The sequence below is a fragment of the Antechinus flavipes genome, chromosome 6 (genome assembly GCF_016432865.1).
Source record: "Antechinus flavipes isolate AdamAnt ecotype Samford, QLD, Australia chromosome 6, AdamAnt_v2, whole genome shotgun sequence".
NCBI classification, from domain to species: Eukaryota; Metazoa; Chordata; class Mammalia; order Dasyuromorphia; family Dasyuridae; genus Antechinus; species Antechinus flavipes.
This window is the reverse complement of record NC_067403.1, coordinates 199484020-199503375: the sequence shown is the minus strand read 5'-3', so window position 1 is coordinate 199503375 and position 19356 is coordinate 199484020. Positions and strand designations below refer to the sequence as shown.

The 19356-nt window shown below is 35.2% G+C and overlaps 1 protein-coding gene across 1 annotated transcript in view; it reads right to left on the bottom strand.

Moving 5' to 3' along the window:
- Positions 1–19356, bottom strand: part of ATRN (attractin) — a 236781-nt gene that overhangs the window by 171934 nt on the left and 45491 nt on the right. The window contains exon 4 of the mRNA XM_051965371.1: positions 4584–4712. Coding sequence (XP_051821331.1) covers positions 4584–4712 — 129 coding nt within the window. The remainder of the gene's footprint in view (positions 1–4583; positions 4713–19356) is intronic.

Genomic DNA, 19356 nt, shown 5'->3' with positions numbered 1-19356 from the left:
AAGGTAATTTTCTTCAAGCACCAATCTGATCATCTTATATTCCTATGCTCAATCAACTCCAATGGCTTCCTGTTGCCTCCTAGATAAGATTAAAACTCCTCTGTTTTACCTTTGAAAGCCCTTCACAACCTAGCTACACCTGTCTTTCCAGTCTCCCTGAACATTACTTTTCCTCCTGCATCCTGAGATCCAGCCAAAGTGGCGCCTCTTTTCTATACCTCATACACAGCACTCCATTTGTCATGTCCATATGTTTGTGCCTGCCATGCACTCCCTTCTCACTTCTGCCTAATATAAGCCTCTTCTTCCTTGAAGATACATTTCAAAACTTCTGAAAGTTTTGCACATGAAACCTATCCTCTTGCTCCACAGCTGCTAATGACTTCCTTTCCAAATTACCTTGTGTACAACTCCTTTGTTTTTATTCTCTGTTAATTACAATGTTAGTGCATAGTAGGCAATTAATAAATATGGACTGACTGACTGACTGATAATAGTGAACAAATAATTTCCATGAACAGTATGACAAGGAATCTGGACTCAGAAATCATGAAAAAAATATGATTACAGGATTGATGATATTTCTCTATTACTTGCCAAAATTAGTTATACCTTTTAAGCATAAAAACTGTGCCACTTTTGTGTTTGTTGTCCCAGAATTTAGCTTTCAGATACAGAGTAGGTGCTTAATAAATGCTTGTTGATTTATTGGCCTTTGAAGTAGCAAGATACATAAAGTTTTACTTTCAAAAATGTTTGGCCTAAAGCAACAACAACAAAAAAAGATAGAGAATAAATTAAAAGTAAGTGGACCACTGGAAGGGTCATTAAAAATGAATAGAGTATTAACCTAAATCAAGAGTATTTTAAAATCTCTGAGTCATAAGTGTGGGGATATTGACTCAATAACTGGGCAAACTATCTTAGACAGTATCCCTGGCAGAAAAAAATGACCTGTTGTTCAGTCTTATGCAAATCTTATTGTACTTCTGAACTGAATTAGCTAGCTAAATGGGGAATGCTATCAAGGAGAGAGATATCTGGTAGTCCACCTAAAGATATTCCAGGATGCTTTAAATTTAAAGTAGTAACAACTAATCACTTTCAACCAATCACTTTAAGATTTACAAAGTGCTTTCCTTACAACTACTTTATTTGACTAAAGAAAGAGGCCCAATACCTTGGCCATGCTCTGACAACAAGGAGCAGAGCGGGGATGTAAACAGTTGTTTGAACATCAAGTTCAGATCTCACTCCATCATATTTCCTCTCTCCAAGCTTTAAAATTCTTCACCATGTATTAAAAGCAACAGCTCATACACTTTCTTCACTGCATGACAAAAGAAACCAGAGAGTACTCAAATGACTTAATTTCACTAAAGAATAGCTCACTGGCTCCCTATTCTCTTGCTATATAATTTAGAGGAAAGTCATCAGGACTGAGTGGTAATCTGAAAATCAATCAATAAGCATTTATTGAGCACCTACTATATACCAGCACTGAAAATACAAATACAAAGAACAATAAATTCTAATAAGTAATTTACATTCTAATGTGTGTACACACACACACACACACACACACACACGATAAAGCAGAGAAAGATTTCATATATGAGGTGAAAACCTAGAAAACCTCATTTTTCAAAGGTGAAAGGAAAAAAGTGAAAAGGGTTAAGAATAAGAAAGGAACAGGGAATATACTCCTCACTCAAAATATAATGCAATAAATAAAGATAATATTTGATATCTTACCTGATTGGGATGGAAGATAGAAAAATTGCCATTATTCTTATTCGAGACACTAGGTATCTCCTAATACAGTCTAGAAGCATAAGTTTCTTTAGCAGCCAACTAGCAGTTAACTAACTGTTAACTCATTCTTGTTGGCAGTCCAATAAAAGTCCTAGGTCTTTTGATTTGAATTGTTTTCTGGCTAAATCTTTCCCCATTTCCAATTGTGTAATTATGCTGTTGATAGTTTTTAATCCTAGTATGAAACATATATTATGTATACCATGTTTTATATAGAAAAATACATATGTTGTGTACTATTAATGTTATGAGATATTATATTATGCACATATTTGTGTAAGAAAATAATGTGTGTATATTATATGTATATTATATAACACATCTTATAACAGTTGAGATATTTAATGTGTATATACACATCAATATACACATATGTTTCATATTAGCAAGGTGAAAACAACCTATGAAAATGTGTTTTGGAGGGGAAGGAGAAAGAAAAAGGAAGACAAAGAAAGAGATCTAGTGGGGAGGGGAAGAAGTGGGGGAAAGAGGAGGTAAAGAGAGAAGGGAGAGAAGGTGACACTCTGGAATGAAGGATGGGCCAAAATAGGGAATTCCAGTGGGGGATTCCAGAGAGTCATAGAGAGTTCATCTAGTGAACAAGAGACAAGTCTAATAATAATAATAAAAAGAGACAAGGTTAATAATAAATTAATAATAATAATAATAAAAATAATTTAAAAAAAAAGATAGGAAGATTCAGGTATATTTTCCTAAGCTCAGTATCACTCTCTTATTAGGAATGATCTGGTTGTGAAGGTTTTTTCTCAGGGTCCCCTGAGTCTGTTTTGAAAGTTCAAAACCGTTATACCCAATACCAAGTATTTTCCTTTCCTAGTGGTACAGTCACTATAACTAGATGGCTAATTCTAGAATCTATATCTTCTTTCACGTCTATCCCATGCCACCAAACACTACCAACCACAAAAGAAACATTTCTAGGATGGATTTACAAAGAAAAGGGAAATATAAAAATTCAAAAATAAATATGCAAAGAGAAAGTAACTAGACGTATGAATAAAACAAAACTGCATATACTATCAAACAATTTTAATATAATAGTTTTGCTTAACTGTTTTTGTCTTTTTATTCTGTTAAAAGGAATTGTTTCCTGAAAAGAATAAGGAGGGATATATTGAGAAATGTGGATGATACAAAAACAAAAGAGAGCAATTTTAAATTAAAAAACACCCAGTTCCAAACTGGATAATACTTCTTCTAAGCTTTTCTATCAACAATTCTTAAAGGCTTAGATAGGCCATGATTGATGTCATCCATGCAAAGGTTTCCAGTTCTATCAGGGCCCTAAAAATGCTTAACTCCCTCTTCCCCTTTGAATCTCCCAGCTGAATACACTCTACCAAGTCATTTGCCAAAGGCAAATTTCACTCTGAGTATTAATCAGATACTGGTATTCTATTGTTATTATTACATAATTAACTAGATATGCTAGCTGAAAGAAAAATGCAAATTTATAAAATTTACTAAATCTTGACAAAAAAAAAAAAAAGTAATGCTACTTGGAATATACAAAAAGATGAATCCATCCATCACAGAGAATGCCTGTCTGTGCTACCAAAAAACCCTACCTTCTTGTTCCATGTCTATTCACCCTGATTGTTGGAGAATTTCTGAAACATTACAGAAGACAAGTTTCTTTAAGGTTTAAATAAAAGAGGGGATTAGGGAGTGGAGTGAAGACTAATAAATCTGCAGAAAGACCCCCCCAATAAGATCTCAATAAACTGGTTACATGAAATATCATTTTAAAATTTTAAAGATGACTAGAAGAGAAAGATGATTAGAGGAGAATGGGAAAAGACTTGCGATTTCATTGATAGAGGGAACTGATAGAAGAAACTCCCTCAATTGATACAAGTAACACTTTCTTTGTAGCTGTCAAGAATTTTCTAGAGCACTTAGAGGTACAGGTGATGACATGCTGTATATAAAACAGGATCTGAATCTAGATTTTCCTGGCTTAAAGGCATCCTCTCTAATATATCATCCAGAGCCATTCATTAACAAGTGTCAAGAAGAAAAAAAAACTTGTTTTACTAGTTACATTTCAAAGGCATGCTCTATAGTAGCATCTACTTTCCTTTAAATAATCATCTTCTTTCTCATTTTTTCCATCTATTAAGGTAACTTATTTTAAATTGGTCAAATTTCACTTAATGAAAATCATTTCCTCATTTTTGCTAAATTTCTTGCTTCTTGTTGGTGAGTCATTTTTTCAGTTCCATTTGATTCTTTAAGATCTTTGAAACTTTCTTGGCATAGATACTGGAGTAACTGGCCATTTTCTTCTCCATTTTACAAATGAGAAACTGAGGCAAAGAAGATTAAGTGACTTGCCCAGAGTCATATAGCTAGTGTCTGAGATTGGATTTTAATTCAGGAAGAGGTATCTTTCTGACTAGTGCCATCTAGCTGCCCTAAAATTTCTTGCTTATTTCTGGTAAAAAGAAAGAATCTGTCTAGTTGATTTGTCACTCAAGGAGTAATCAAATATAGAAATATGTCTAACATGATTTTATATGCATAACCTATATCAAATTGCTGTCTTGGTGAAGGAGAAGAGAGAAGGAAACGAAGGAGAAAAACCTGAAACTCAAAATCTTACAAAAATGAATGTGAAAAATTATCTTTACATGTAATTGGAAAAAACAAAATACTATGAAGTAAAAAAAAAAAAAAATAGAGAAATAGCCAGTTCATATAAACAATACCAAAGAATTCTTTAAACCATTTTTAAAAAGGCTTACCTATAGGTGATGTTAAATCCAGTCAAGTTATAGGCAGCATCACTAAAGAAGTGCAGCAGAACATATCCAGAGGAGGCCACCACTTCAGGAACTGTCTCATTGCCATCTCTCTCAGGAACAATCAATCCACTGAAATCAAGATATAGATTATTTAGAAAGCTAAACTTAATCCTAAACACAAAGCATTAAAGAGTATGTCATTTATTGTAGGGAGGAGGTAGAGAAAAACAGCTCAAAACAGGACACATTACTGGGTCTCTATCCCAAAGTCATCAAAAAGGAGGGAAAAGGATCCACATGTGCAAAAATGTTTGTAGCCAACTATTTTTGTGGTACCAAAGAACTGGAAAAGGAGTAGATGCCCATCAATTGGGGAATGGCTGAACAAGCTGTGGGTAAGAAAGAACACTGGGAAATGAATATAAACTGCTTGCATTTTTGTTTTTCTTCCCGGGTTATTTATACCTTCTGAATCCAATTCTCCCTGTGCAACAAGAGAACTGTTCGGTTCTGCACACATATATTGTATCTAGGCTATACTGGAACCTATTTAACATGTAAAGGACTGCTTGCCATCTGGGGGAGGGGGTAGAAGGAAGGAGGGGAAAAATCGGAACAGAAGTGAGTGCAAGGGATAATGCTGTAAAAAATTACCCTGGCACGGGTTCTGTCAATAAAAAGTTAAAAACAAAACAAAAATAAACAAAAAAACAAGCTGTGGGTACATGAAGATAATGGAATATTATTGTTGCATTAAAAATGATGAACAAACTAATTATAGAAAGGCCTGGAAAGATTTACATGAACTGATAGTTGAGTGAAACAAGCAGAACCAGGAATATATTGTACATAATAACAACAAGACTGTGCAATGATCAACTATGAAATGCTTGGTTTTTCTCAGTGGGTCAGTGATCCAAAACAATGTCAACAAACTTGCAGAAAATGCCATCTGCATCCAGAAAAAGAATGGAGACTGAATATAAATCACCACATGCTATTTTCATTTCTTTTTTCTGGGTTTTTTTTTTTTTTTAAATCTCTCCCATGGTTTTTCCCTTTTGCTCTGATTTTTCTCTTCCAACATGATTCACAAAACCAATGTTTATTAAAAATAAACTTACTACAATTAAAAACCAAAAAAAAAAAAAAAGGGCATAATTTACTTCTATAATTACTAACCAGTACTGTGCAATACGATTATGGAGTACCTAGTCCCTCTAACAAATAACAAAATTTCAGCAATGGAGACTGATAACTCAGTAGCCCCACATAGAAAATGGATTTGCATTAAACTGGATTCATGCGAACATCTCAATTTGGTAGTAGTTTGTCTTAGTTCTGTTCTATTCTTGACATGTCTATTAAAAAGTTTTCAATCTTCCTTTGAAGACAAGGTAGGATCTTTACAATAATCTCCTATTTTCTTCTTTTTTAATTTCTTTCTTTCTGATTGAGGACTTTCTCCAGTATCATCAAGGTAGTAAAAAAAAAAAAAAAAAAAAAGTGAGTGGGGTGGGGGGGGAATGAGGGGAGTGGAAAGAGGAGGAGGAGGAAGGAAATTTACAATCTAGTTGAGGAGGTAAGACAGCACCACCAAATAGATAAAATTACCACTCAATATGTACTTAAGGGATAAATAAATATATAGAGAATATTGGTTGGAAGATTTATGTAAACAGAAAGAGAATAAATAAAAAATATATATATCACAAACATACATACACATACATGAATGATAATTTGGAATGGAATAAATTAGCAATTTGAGAGGAATCAAAAAAGCTTTCATGTTGAAAATGGTGTTTGAGAGGAATATTTAAGCAAGAGAAAGATTATATGAGGCATTTTGAGCACAGGGGATGACCTGTACAAAGACAAAGAGATGGCAAATTAAGTGCTATATGTAAGGAATAGAGAGAAGGACAGCTTGACTGGATTTCAGACTGTAGAAGGAAAAGTAATGTCCAATGAGGGGGGAAAGACAGATCATGGTTTTGTTGTAAATGACTTTAAGAAGTAAATAAAATATTTTATTCAGGAAGCAACAGGAAGCCACTGGATTTGACTATTAGAATGAAAAAGGTGGATTGTTATTTGAGGAAAATGACTTTGGCAACAGTATGAAAGATGTGTTGTGATGAAGAAAAACTGCCCTCAGGGAAACTAATCAAGAAGCTACTGCAATAATCTAGAAAAGACATAATAAACTCCTAAACTAAAGTTTAGAGAAAAGGGATAAAACATATGAGATGCTGTGAAAGTAGAAAACAGTAAAACTTTACTCCTAGAATCAATTCCTTCTAATACAGCACTAGACCACATGGGTTTTTCTTAACTGCCATATCACATGACTGACTTATATTGAGCTTTCATCTTCTAAAACCCCCAGGAAAACTGCTGAATATCCATGTTTTCCCAATCTTAATTTTTGGAATCTATTTTTTTGGTATCTAAGTGCAAGGCTTTAATTTATCCCTAAGGAATATCATAAGATTTGTCTCAATCTAGTCCGCTAAAATCCTTGAGAATAAAAACCCTATCTGGTATCCAACATATTAGCCAGATAATAGTGCCTTTGATGTAATAAGGACTCTGTCCCCGGATCTTTGTGGAGGGTGGGCCACCTGGTCTGGGAAAATTCCTAAAAATTATCCCTACCCATCTGAATCTCCCAACTCTGAGAAAACTACCTGGTTTCCATAGGAATCTCCCACTTCCCAAATGATCTGAGAATCACTTTGGTCTGGGAAACAATCATTACCCTTTATTGATTTGGAAATTAGCCCCTAATCATTCCCTAGCCCCAAATCATAGAAGGCAAGATTCTTTGCTATCTTTTTTATCTGAAACCAACCCACTGAGGGAAAGAGTTTCTCAGTGAATAAACCCATTTTGCCAAAACCCTTGCTTGAAGATCAGGACTAAGAATTCTTTTGCAAACCTGCAACACTGGCCTGGGGACCTCCCATCACTGTTGTATCTCTCACCCCAAAACATTTCTCATGCCTCGACATCTTGATCCCTCTTGAAGGGATATGCATCTTTGAATTTCTTGCTCTTATGCCACTGAAAGAAGCTCTTAATTAAGTGAAATCATCAGGAGGATGATAAGAAGATATAATCCTGAACTTTAAATCATAAAGATCTAAGTCAAATTCTGCTTCAGATGCACACTTGCTATGTGACCTGGGAAACCTCCCATGGCCTTGCTTTCTTATCAATAAATAAAAAACATAGTTAAAAGAAATAAACAAGTAGAATATGTTTTATATATACACCGAAAGGCATAGCATCTGAGTATTTAAAGGAAGAGTTGAACAAATTACAGGGAGAAAGAGACAAAAAAATAATAATTTTGGGAGACATCAACGTAACCTTAAAGAACTACAGAATTCTAACAAAAAATATAAACATGAAAGAAGTTAAGGGCCTGAACAGAACCTCAGAAAAGGTTATCACTCTGGTGAGTACTAAAAGGAAACAGAGAGCAGTTCACATACTTCTCAGCTTTTAAGTAATTTCCTATAATTTTACAAAACTTGATCATAGAATAGATTACAGAAAAGAAAAAATGTCATAAAGAAATGTTGAAAAGCAGAAATGTTAAATATATCTTTTACTAACTACAAAACTGTGAAAATAATATTCAATATAGTGTCTGTGAGGAAAGGATTAAAATTTCATTAAAGATTTAGAGACTATCAGGAATATTAAAAAAAAATACTGGATCATTAATTAAAGAAATGCACATTAAAACAATCCTAGTGTTCCACTTCATACCTTTCAGACTGGCAAAATTGATGGAAAATATCAAATCTTGTAAAGGCCTCATTTCCAAAATATATAGAGAATTGACTCTAATCTATAAGAAATCAAACCATTCTCCAATTGATAAATGGTCAAAGGATATGAACAGACAATTCTCAGACGAAGAAATTGAAACTATTTATGGACATATTAAAATATGCTCCAAATCATGATTAATCAGAGAAATGCAAATTAAGACAACTCTGAGATACCACTACACACCTGTCAGATTGGCTAGAATGACAGGGAAAGATAATGGGGAATGTTGGAGGGGATATGGGAAAACAGGGACACTGATACATTGTTGGTGGAATTGTGAACACATCCAGCCATTCTGGAGAGCAATATGGAACTATGCTCAAAAAGTTATCAAACTGTGCATACCCTTTGATCCAGCAGTGTTTCTACTGGGCTTATACCCCAAAGAGATACTAAAGAAAGGAAAGGGACCTGTATGTGCCAAAATGTTTGTGGCAGCCCTGTTTGTAGTGGCTAGAAGCTGGAAAATGAAAGGATGTCCATCAATTGGAGAATGGTTGAGTAAATTGTGGTATATGAATGTTATGGAATAGTATTGTTCTGTAAGGAATGACCAGCAGGATGAATACAGAGAGGACTGGCGAGACTTACATGAACTGATGCTGAGTGAAATGAGCAGAACCAGGAGATCATTATATACCTCAACAACGATGTTGTTTGAGGATGTATTCTGATGGAAGTGGAGATGAAGAGGGCCTTAATTGATCAAAGATGGACAGAAGCAGTTACACCCAGAGAAAGAACACTGGGAAATGTATATAAACTGCTTGCATTTTTGTTTTTCTTCCCGGGTTATTTATACCTTCTGAATTCAATTCTCCCTGTGCAACAAGAAAACTGTTCGGTTCTGCACACATATATTGTATCTAGGATATATTGCAACCCATTCAACATGTAAAGGACTTGCCATCTGGGGGAAGGGGTGGAGGGAGTGAGGGGAAAAATCGGAACAGAAGTGAATGCAAGGGATAATGCTGTAAAAAATCACCCTGGCATGCGTTCTATCAATAAAAAGTTATTAAAATATATATATATCAAATCTTGGAGATCAGTCAATAAATAGTTAAGTGCCTACTTTGTGCCAGGCACTGTACTTAGCACTAGAAACACAAAGAAAGGCAAAAACAATCTCTGATGTTAAGAAGTTTACATCCTAATTGAGGGTGGTGGAGTGAAGGGACAAAATAAAAACAACTATATACAAACAAGACATATCAGGATACATTTTAATTCAATTGAATAAACATTTACATAACACATGTTCCAGGCACAATGCTAAGACAGTCCCCACCCTCAAAGAGCTTACAATCTAATGGGGGAAAACAATATTGAAAGAATTGATCAGTCTGGAGGTATCTTATCCCATGGAGTAAACTAAGCAGAGCTGCAGATGAAAAGTAGAAAGTGAACTGGAAAGGACAGATTCTGCATTCTATAAAGGAAAGGTTTTAAGATGGGTGAGGAGGCTGGGGGAAGAGATTAGCATTAGGGTAGAATGAGAAAGCCTTCTTACATAAAAAGGGTTTTTACCTGGGACTTGAAAGAAGCCAAAGAAGCCAGGAAGTAGAGATGAGAAAGGATAGAATTCCAGGAATGGAAGACAACTAATGAAAATGCCAGAAATTAGGAGATAGAGCATCCTGTGAAGGAACAACAAGGAGTACAATGACAGTGGAATAGAGAACATGCCAGGGAGAAGATTTAAGAAGACTGAAAAAGTAAGACTGGCTTGGCAAGAGCTTTGAATCAACCAGAGGGGTTTCTCTTTGATCCTGGAAGACCTACTGGAATTTACTGAATGGGGGATGGAAAGGGATGATATCATTAGATCTGTACTTCAGGAAAATTAAATTAATAATTGAATGAAGTATAGACTGGTATGGGGAGAAACAAAGGGATTGTAGAAAAGAAATACATTAATGAACTGATGGAAAAGCTATGAATTTGACTCATTATTCTTGAAAGCAATTTGGAACTATATTCAAAAGGCTACAAAACTCTGCATATCATGAGTATACAGACCAAGAGATACCCACACTAGGCCGATGCCCCCAAGAAACAAAAGATATCAAAAAAGGATCCATATGTACAAAATAATAATTATAGTAGTGGTTTTAGAGTAACAAAGAACTGGAAATTAAAGGAATGCCCATAAATTGAAGAAAGGGTAAACAAATTATGGCATATGAATGTGATGGAATATTACTAGGCCATAAGAATTGATGAAAAGGATAATTCCAGAGAAACCAAAGATAATCCATATAAGAAGATTTAAATGAACTGAAAACACAACTAAATGAGCAGAACAAAGAAAATTATTTATATTGTAATATAATATAATGTAATGAAAGAAGACAACACATAAAGGGTTACTAAAAAGTGGGAGGTGTAGAGGAGAGTATCAAAAGACTGCTAATCAGGGCCAGGAGATCATTATATACTTCAACAACAATACTATATGATGATCAATTTTGATGGACCTGGCCATCCTCAGCAATGAGATGAACCAAATCAGTTCCAATGGAGCAGTAATGAACTGAACCAGCTATGCCCAGCGAAAGAACTCTGGGAGATTACTAAGAACCATTACACTGAATTCCCAATCCTTTTATTTTTGCCTGCCTACATTTCGGATTTCCTTCACAGGCTAAATGTACAATATTTCAGATTCCGATTCTTTTTGTATAGCAAAATAATGTATACTTATTGTGTATCTAATTTATACTTTAATATATTTAACATCTAATGATCATCCTGCCATCTAGGGGAGGGGATGGGGGGAAGGAGGGGAAAAATTGGAACAAAAGATTTGGCAATTGTCAATGTTGTAAAACTACCGACACATATAACTTGTAAATAAAAAGGAGGAGGAGGAGGAGGAGGAGGAGGAGGAGGAGGAGGAGGAGGAGGAGGAGGAGGGAGGAGGAGGAGGAGGAGGAGGAGGAGGAGGAGAAGAAGAAGAAGAAGAGAAGAAGAAGAAGAAGAAGAAGAAGAAGAAGAAGAAGAAGAAGAAGAAGAAGAAGAAGAAGAAGAAGAAGAAGAAGAAGAAGAAGAAGAAGAAGAAGAAGAAGAAGAAGAAGAAGAAGAAGAAAAGACTGCTAGTAAGGGACTGTAGAAGTCTAGAGAGATGAGTGGAAAGAAAGAGAATATAGCCATTTTAAGAGTGATAGGAAAGAAATAGGGGGTGGAGGGACCAAAGACAAAAGACAAGATCCATAAAGTATAGAGAAAGAGGGAATGATAAATGTATAATCAGATAAAGAAATTTTGGAGTTCAAGAACACAGAAGTATATCACTTGCAAGTGATGGCAAGGTCAAGAGGCATGGCCATCTCTGTATACAACTGAAAAGGAATTCATGGAAATTAAGTAAATTGAGAACTTGGGCAGTAAAAGTATTGAACTCTTTCAGAAAGGTGAAAAGGAAAGGAGGGAAAGGGGAAGGAAGAGAAAGGAAGAAAAAGAAGTATTTAAAACACCTGCCATGTCCCAAGCATTGTGCTAAGTATCTTTTTACAAATATTATCTCATTTGATCCTTAAAACAATCTTTCAAGGTTGATGCTATCATAATGCTCATTTTGTAATTTAAGAAAGTTAAGGCAAACAGAGGTTAAGTGATTTGCTCAAGATCACACAATTAATAAATATCTGAGGGCAGATTTGAATTCAGGTTTTCCTAATTTCAGAAAAATGTTCTAGTGATTGATAACACAATGGCCAGCAGGCTATGGATTAGATGACAGATTTGCATAGCATGAACCTCAAAAGGAAGAAAGATTGTCTAGAGGTAGTAATGGGCCATATTCCCACTTCTCTACCACAAATAGTGGACTTTATTTGCTCAATGTCACTCATTTTCTCACTACTATCTACAAAATAAAAAATTCAAACTTCTCAGTCAAAAAAAAACAAGACCCTCCATATTTTGCCACCAGGGTTTCTAATAATGTACTTTATGTTCCAGACAAAATGAATCAATCACCATTTCCCATATTTGTGTCTTTATTCCTTTGCTCCTGATATTTATGCCTAGAATACCTTTTGTCCTCCCAACTCCTTAAAATCTCAGCTATCTCCTAAAACCAAATAATCTCTACAGTCTGAGAAAACAATATTCTGTATGAATCTCTTTTGTTCTTATATTCTAATATATTGATGTTCAATTATATTCGGTGGCATCCAACTTTTAATGATCCCATTTGGGAAAAATGATGGTCTATCCACTGTGCCACCTAGTTAGCCCTATATGTATCATGTTCCTACTGAACTAGAAGCTTCATTATGGTAAGGACCCAGTTTTGTTTAATCTTTTAACCTCCCTGAAAATCTAGCAATGCTCTGTAAATACTAGGTTATTTTATTTAAAAAAAATATTTATTGAATGAATGACCATGTGACTAATGCTACAAATTATCTATGAAATCCCAAAATAGATGCTTTTGAATAAAATCTAACATATTTATAAATAGCTTCAAATAAGAAGTCTCCCCTTTGCATTGAAAAGAAAAAGAAAAATCTTATGATAAATAAAAACTTTCTAAAAAGCATCATGAGGAAAAAATCATACCTATGATCAACTTCCTCTAAAATGTAGTTAATATTTTTGCTAGATGTCAGCCATTGAGTAAAATTGCAAATTGAGCTATGAGACATGGGAAATAGGCTAATTGAATTGATAATTAAATTATCTAGGTTCTACCACAAGTCAGGTATAAATACTCCACAAGAACATTAGGAGTGGAGATGACTAAATTTGTACACATCACTTTTCTTTTAAGTTATCTCCCATGTGGAACAATTGATTCCAAAGTTCTTCAGAAAAACCTTTAGTGTCCTTATATTGCTGCTGCTCCTTCCCCCCCACCTAAATTATAGCTTTTTATTTACAAAACATATGCAGGGGTAATTTTTCAGCACTGACCCTTGCAAAACCTTCTATTCCAACTTTCTCCCTTCTTCCCTCCACCCTCTTTCCTAGATGGCAAATAGTCCAATACATGTTAAATGTTAAAGTATATGTTAAATCCAAATATTGCTTCTTCTAACCTCCATGTGAGCACTTGTCTTGTTTAATTTCTCCACAAAATAGTCTTTTAGGCAAATATATGTTTGACATTTGAACAATGTGGCTAGTCCACCAGAATTGTACTCCCTGCAGTACAGTTTGAATCATTGGCAATTAAGCTCAAGAAAGGCTCTCAGGGAGGTACTAAGATACTAACATATTTTATCTTGCTAGATGATCTTCAGAATCTTCCTAAGACAACTCAAAAAGAAGCTATTTAGTTTGCTAGCATAGAACTGAAAGACTCCATGTTTCACAGACATACAACAATGCATAATATCTCTGTAGACTTTCAGTTTTGGTAGGCAATCTAATATCTCTTCTCTCCCAGACTTTTTTCCAGAGTCTTCTAACCACTGAGCTAGATCTGGCAGTATATGTACCAATGGCATCATCATGTTTACATCATTGGAAAACATACTGTCAAGTAAGGGAACAGCATTCTATAGTTTTTCCATTTGTATAACCAATGGTTCTCCACATGTGAATGGTATAGTGCTGGCTGACAGAGAAGCGCTGTTTTCTTGGTGTTAATTGTTAGGCCAAAATTAGTACAAGATGCAGAGAACCAATCCATATTTTGTTGTATAGACTTCAGGGTCTACAATGAAGACATACTTATCCACGAACAAAAAAGCATACACCAACTCTCCCTCCAGTTTAATCTTATCTTGTTGCCTTTTCAAGTTAAGCAATTTATCATCAGCATGATAGCTGACCTTTGATGCCATTTTCATCCTCAGTGAAAGCATTCCATAATACTGATGAAAACATCATGCAACATGGGAGCAAGCACATATACCTGCTTCACTCCATGGTGACCGGGAAAGTGTGAAGGCACACTGTCCATTATCCAGAACCCTTGCAAACATGCTGTTGTGAAAATGACATACAATGCTGATGAATTTTTCTAAGCAACCAAATTTTGTCATAACTTTCCATAGGCGCTCACAACAAACAATATCAAAAACTTTGGTCAAATCAGCAATGACTGTTGTGTACAGATCTCAGTTCTGCTCCATCTCTCTAAGACCATATTCTTATCACTAATCCATGTAGCTCCATAAGCACTAAGTAGTTGAGATGCATCAGAAATCTTTGGCCCATAAATAGCCTTCAGGGCATCATAAAAGTGCTTTGTATTTCTTCAGATTTTTAATTGAGCCAAGAATCCTGCATCTCTCTAAGCTTTGCCTGCAATTTACTTTTTTTTTTTTAATAACTTTTTATTGATAGAACCGATGCCAGGGTAATTTTTTACAGCATTATCCCTTGCACTCACTTCTGTTCCAATTTTTCCCCTCCCTCTCTCCACCCCCTCCCCCAGATGGCAAGCAGTCCTTTACATGTTAAATAGGTTACAATATATCCTAGATACAATATATGTGTGCAGAACTGAACAGTTCTCTTGTGCAATTTACTTTTGAAGGAGTTAAATGCTGCCTTTTTAGAAACAGATCAACTGTTCTGCTGGTAAATTCTGTGGAGGTCTCATTTTTCATTTAGCAGCTTCTGACTTTCCCCATCATTTTCATCTTGATGTTTGTCAGTGGTCTAGCCTAGGTGAACAAATGTAGTGCTGTACACCAAATCTCTGAAAGTTTTCCACTCTTTTCCTGCTCTATTGTTGCCAACTGTGTATTGGCTCAACTTTCTCTCCAAGTAAGCAACAAATTGTTCCTTCTTGGAGAAGTGCTTAATCAACTGATTAATCAGTTAACATTGTTCCTTATTAGTTTTGGAGCCAACACTTTTGTTGAATAAGAATATTTAGCTTGGAGAAGATAAGTCTATGATCAGTCCAGCACTCTACACTATATATCACTTTTATCACTCTCACTTTCTGTCTCTTCTTGCAATGACATAGTCTGTTAAATGACAATGTTTGCTGCGCGGTTGTGTCCATGAAGTTTGTTTTTTGTTTTTTTTACTACACTGAAATAAACAGAAGATAGTATTTGGATAAGAAAGTCATGATACGTATAAATCTTCAGTAAGTGCCCATTGCTGTTTTCAACTCCATTCCTCCCAAAGTCTTCCCATTATGTCGGATACCCTTGCATTAAAGTCACCCAGAACTATAAGCTTGTCCTCTTTCAGAAGCATCCTGATGATGAGTTTCTCCAAATCTTCATAAAATTTTTCTTTGACCTCATCATCAGGCTTTGTCCTGGTGCAAGCATACGCAATGATAACAGTGGCATGGTACTTTCTGCAAGTGGCAATCACATTGTCACAAACCTGTTGTTTACTCCTTTGGGGAGGCATAGAAGCTCGTTAACCAAACTAGTTTTGATTATGAAACATATACAAGCTTCCCAACACTCTCCACCACTGCCACTCCAGAAAAACATGTATCCAGCTCTGATTTCAGTTAGCTGTCATCTGTCAGCCTTGTTTCAATCAGGTTTAATTACTATTTCAATGTGATACCTGCTGAGTTCTCTCACAAGAGCTGTTTGTCTTTTAGATCTACTGGCTTTCATATTGTCCTAATGGTGTACACATTCCACGTACCAATGGTTAATGGAATCATCTTCACAAGGTGTGTGTGTGTGTGTGTGTGTGTGTGTGTGTGTGTGTGTGTGTGTGTTTTGATCATATGGTAGGATTCCCAACTACCACAATAAGCAATTAGGTGAAACAGACAATTTTTAGGACACCTTTCCTAGTTTCTCATGCCAGGGAATAAGCAATGCAGCCTTAAAAGGGGGGGCTACTAAGTCACATTGCTGCTTTAGCCCAGTGAGAAAACAACCCTGGACCATCTGTGTACAAAGTGACTATATCTCCCAGTGTTTCTGTACCTACTACTGTCACTTGCCTATCACCACAAGACCTTGAGGTATGTAAATGGTATGGGGCAATATCATTTGACTTGTAAATAAATTGGATTTAAATGAGGCAAAGTTACTCAATGTTTTTGGTCATCAAAGTCTAGTAGCAAGACAAAGTCAAGACATCTGATGATGCCTTGGGATACAGAGGCTGATTCTGGCCCTTAGATGTCTAACATAGCTCTAAGCACCCACAGCACCTGCTTCAGTAACCTTCATGGCAACCAGAAAACATTGCTCTCATCCACCTATTCTGCTGAAGGAAGACTTTCTAGGCTTTGGGATCTGAATCTCCGATGGATTTGAGACCCCTCAGGTTGAAAAACCCTCAACCTGGTTTAATATGTTTGACAAAATGGTTTGCCAGGATGTGTTCACTGAGTGTACTACAGCTTCTTGGAGCTACAGTAGGGTGAATCAGGGGGTCACAGCCCTGAAAAGGACAGCCCTCATACCAGAGATATTAGACAACATGAGGACAAGGACTGGAGTTCTTGTCAAGCAGGCCGTGATGGGAAAGAGGAAGAGGAGGAAAAGGAGGACAAAGAGGAGGAGAAACACAGAGAAACACTCAAACAACAAGTGTTAGAAGCAGCTAGCAGAACGGACCTAAAGGGAGATGGAAAAGTGCTAGGGGGGAGATTAAGGGTCTCCTTGTATAGAGTTTTTGAGGGGTAGACTAACTTTTACTTGTGCCACCTTGAGATTAGTTCTTTAACATATTCAAATTACTTCAAAGTTGTTGGTAAAACTTTAAGGTTTTACCACATCATTTCAGCCCCATTTGGTGTTATTCTGGTCTAAATATAGATGTCTGAAATTTGCCTAAATTGACAGAAGACCAAAAGCCTTAATAGCAAAGCCTTGCTAGCTTCCTCTGATTCAGCACATAATAGATGTGCTTTTTTGGCGATTATATGATAACAATTTAAAAGTCATGCTCCTTAGATCTTTGAAACAGTTTGTATATGATTTGGAGGTTCCAATCTGCAATCTTACTTTCTATGATTGCCACTTTTTACTGGCTACTTATAAATTTATTTACCATACTGACTAAAAACACTCAAGGGGACCAGAATAAGATTCTGATACATGCTGATCCAATGAAGTCATAAAGACAGATTTAATGCTTATGGCCTGACAATGCACTTCACTTTAGCAAGTTAGTAGCCCTAGGAAAAAAGAGACACATAACAAGATAGCAAGGTAAAAAATAAACAGCATTTAAAATGTGTTAGAAGGTTTGTAAATTAAGACAAATTTATCCAAGCTTTGATAAAATCTTCATGGTTATTAGCTTGCGGATATAAGGCAAACTATCCCTAAGTCTCTGGTTTGCTGATAAATGCAAACATGTATCTACATAAAATATATATTAAAATGTACTGAAAACTGTAGAGTCCTATAGAAATGCTTTATTAAAACAAAAAGAAATGTTACGTGAAGAAAAGCTGCTGTAACATTACTAGAAAGGTGTAATTATGACCTTGGTCTATTAGAATACCAGAAATATAATAGGAAAACAAACTCTTCAAGATATGACTGATCATCTAGAATGATTCTCTCATTTTGTTTTGTCAGGAAGAGTTTTTGAACAGCTGTCTCTTTCAACATTAGTTAGAATTAGAAGCAACTACTACTTCTTTGAATTAGTTTCCTAAACTGAAGAACTCTATAGTAATGAAATACTGACCTCCCCAATGAATAGGCAATTCAAATTTCAGTAAGATGTCATTAAAGGATCAACTATTTGCTCTATAACCTCATAAAAATATCATTATGTAACTTCAAAACTTAGTATAGGTAATCAAATGAGATTGCCAGTAATTTTATAGTGTTTCATGATATAATATTTAAGTGTTATAGTTTTTAAATTTTTTCTAACTTCCATTAACTCTCAGGAGAAAAGGTGACATATCTCAAAAGATGGACATTCATACCCCCTTTAACAAACAGTCCCATAACAAAGACTTTCTTCAAGCCTCTGCCTGTCACCTATTCCTTAGTTTAAACAATTGGACAAATGCTTTCTTATCTTTCCTAATACATTTTTAGTTTATTCTTCTTAATGGAACCTCAGTATTAATGAATAGCATCTGATTACCTTTCCTTATTAACAACTTTCGTGGGCATGAAAGTATTTTGCTTTATGCTAAATAATGATTTTCTTTCAGTTTTTCCCCATAAATGGCATTTTTCAAATTCTACCCAATAGAGGAGGAAAAAAAGACTCTGAGACTCAAAGTAGAGTATAACTGTGTAACTTAATCACAAAATCATTAAGTATAGACTTATGATTAAAAACCCAACTTTTGGATATAAAGCCTAGTATGCTTTCTTTTGAAATAAACTGCTTCTCTAGACTCATAGCACAACCACTAAAAATATTAGCAAATGGAAAGAAAAGAACCTTGTCACCAGAAATCTATCAGAAAGATAGTTTGATACAGTGAATAGAAACTAGAGCCATGAATCAGGAAGACAAGAGGTCAGATACCATTTCTGACCAATACTGGCTATATAATACAGTTCAAGTCACTCTCTCCTCTCAAAATCAGAGACAATACTCTGAAGACTCAAAACTGAGTTGACTTGCAATGTTAGGAATTTTCTTACCTGGAAATTCCCTATACACACAAAATTAGAAATCCAGACCCTTCCCCCAAATGAAAGAGAGAGTTAAATTAATACAGAAGCTATTTATAGATGTTCTATTAAATCTGGCACAATGATCCTACACAATACTTAGCAAAATGAATTATCTAATAAATTCTACTTTTTAAATTATAATCCCAGCAACACTGGTTTCTATTGCTTTTAATTATCTTAGCTAATTTGGTAGTACCTCAAAATTGTTTTAATTTGCATTTATTAGAAGATTATGAAGTTAAACATTTTTCAACTGTTTTATAATAATTCGTTACCTCTTAAAAATTGTTCATCTTTTTAAATTTTAATGGAACATTTTTTTATATAAACAAAAAAAGACTGAACATGTGAACCTGTAAATCTCTACAATG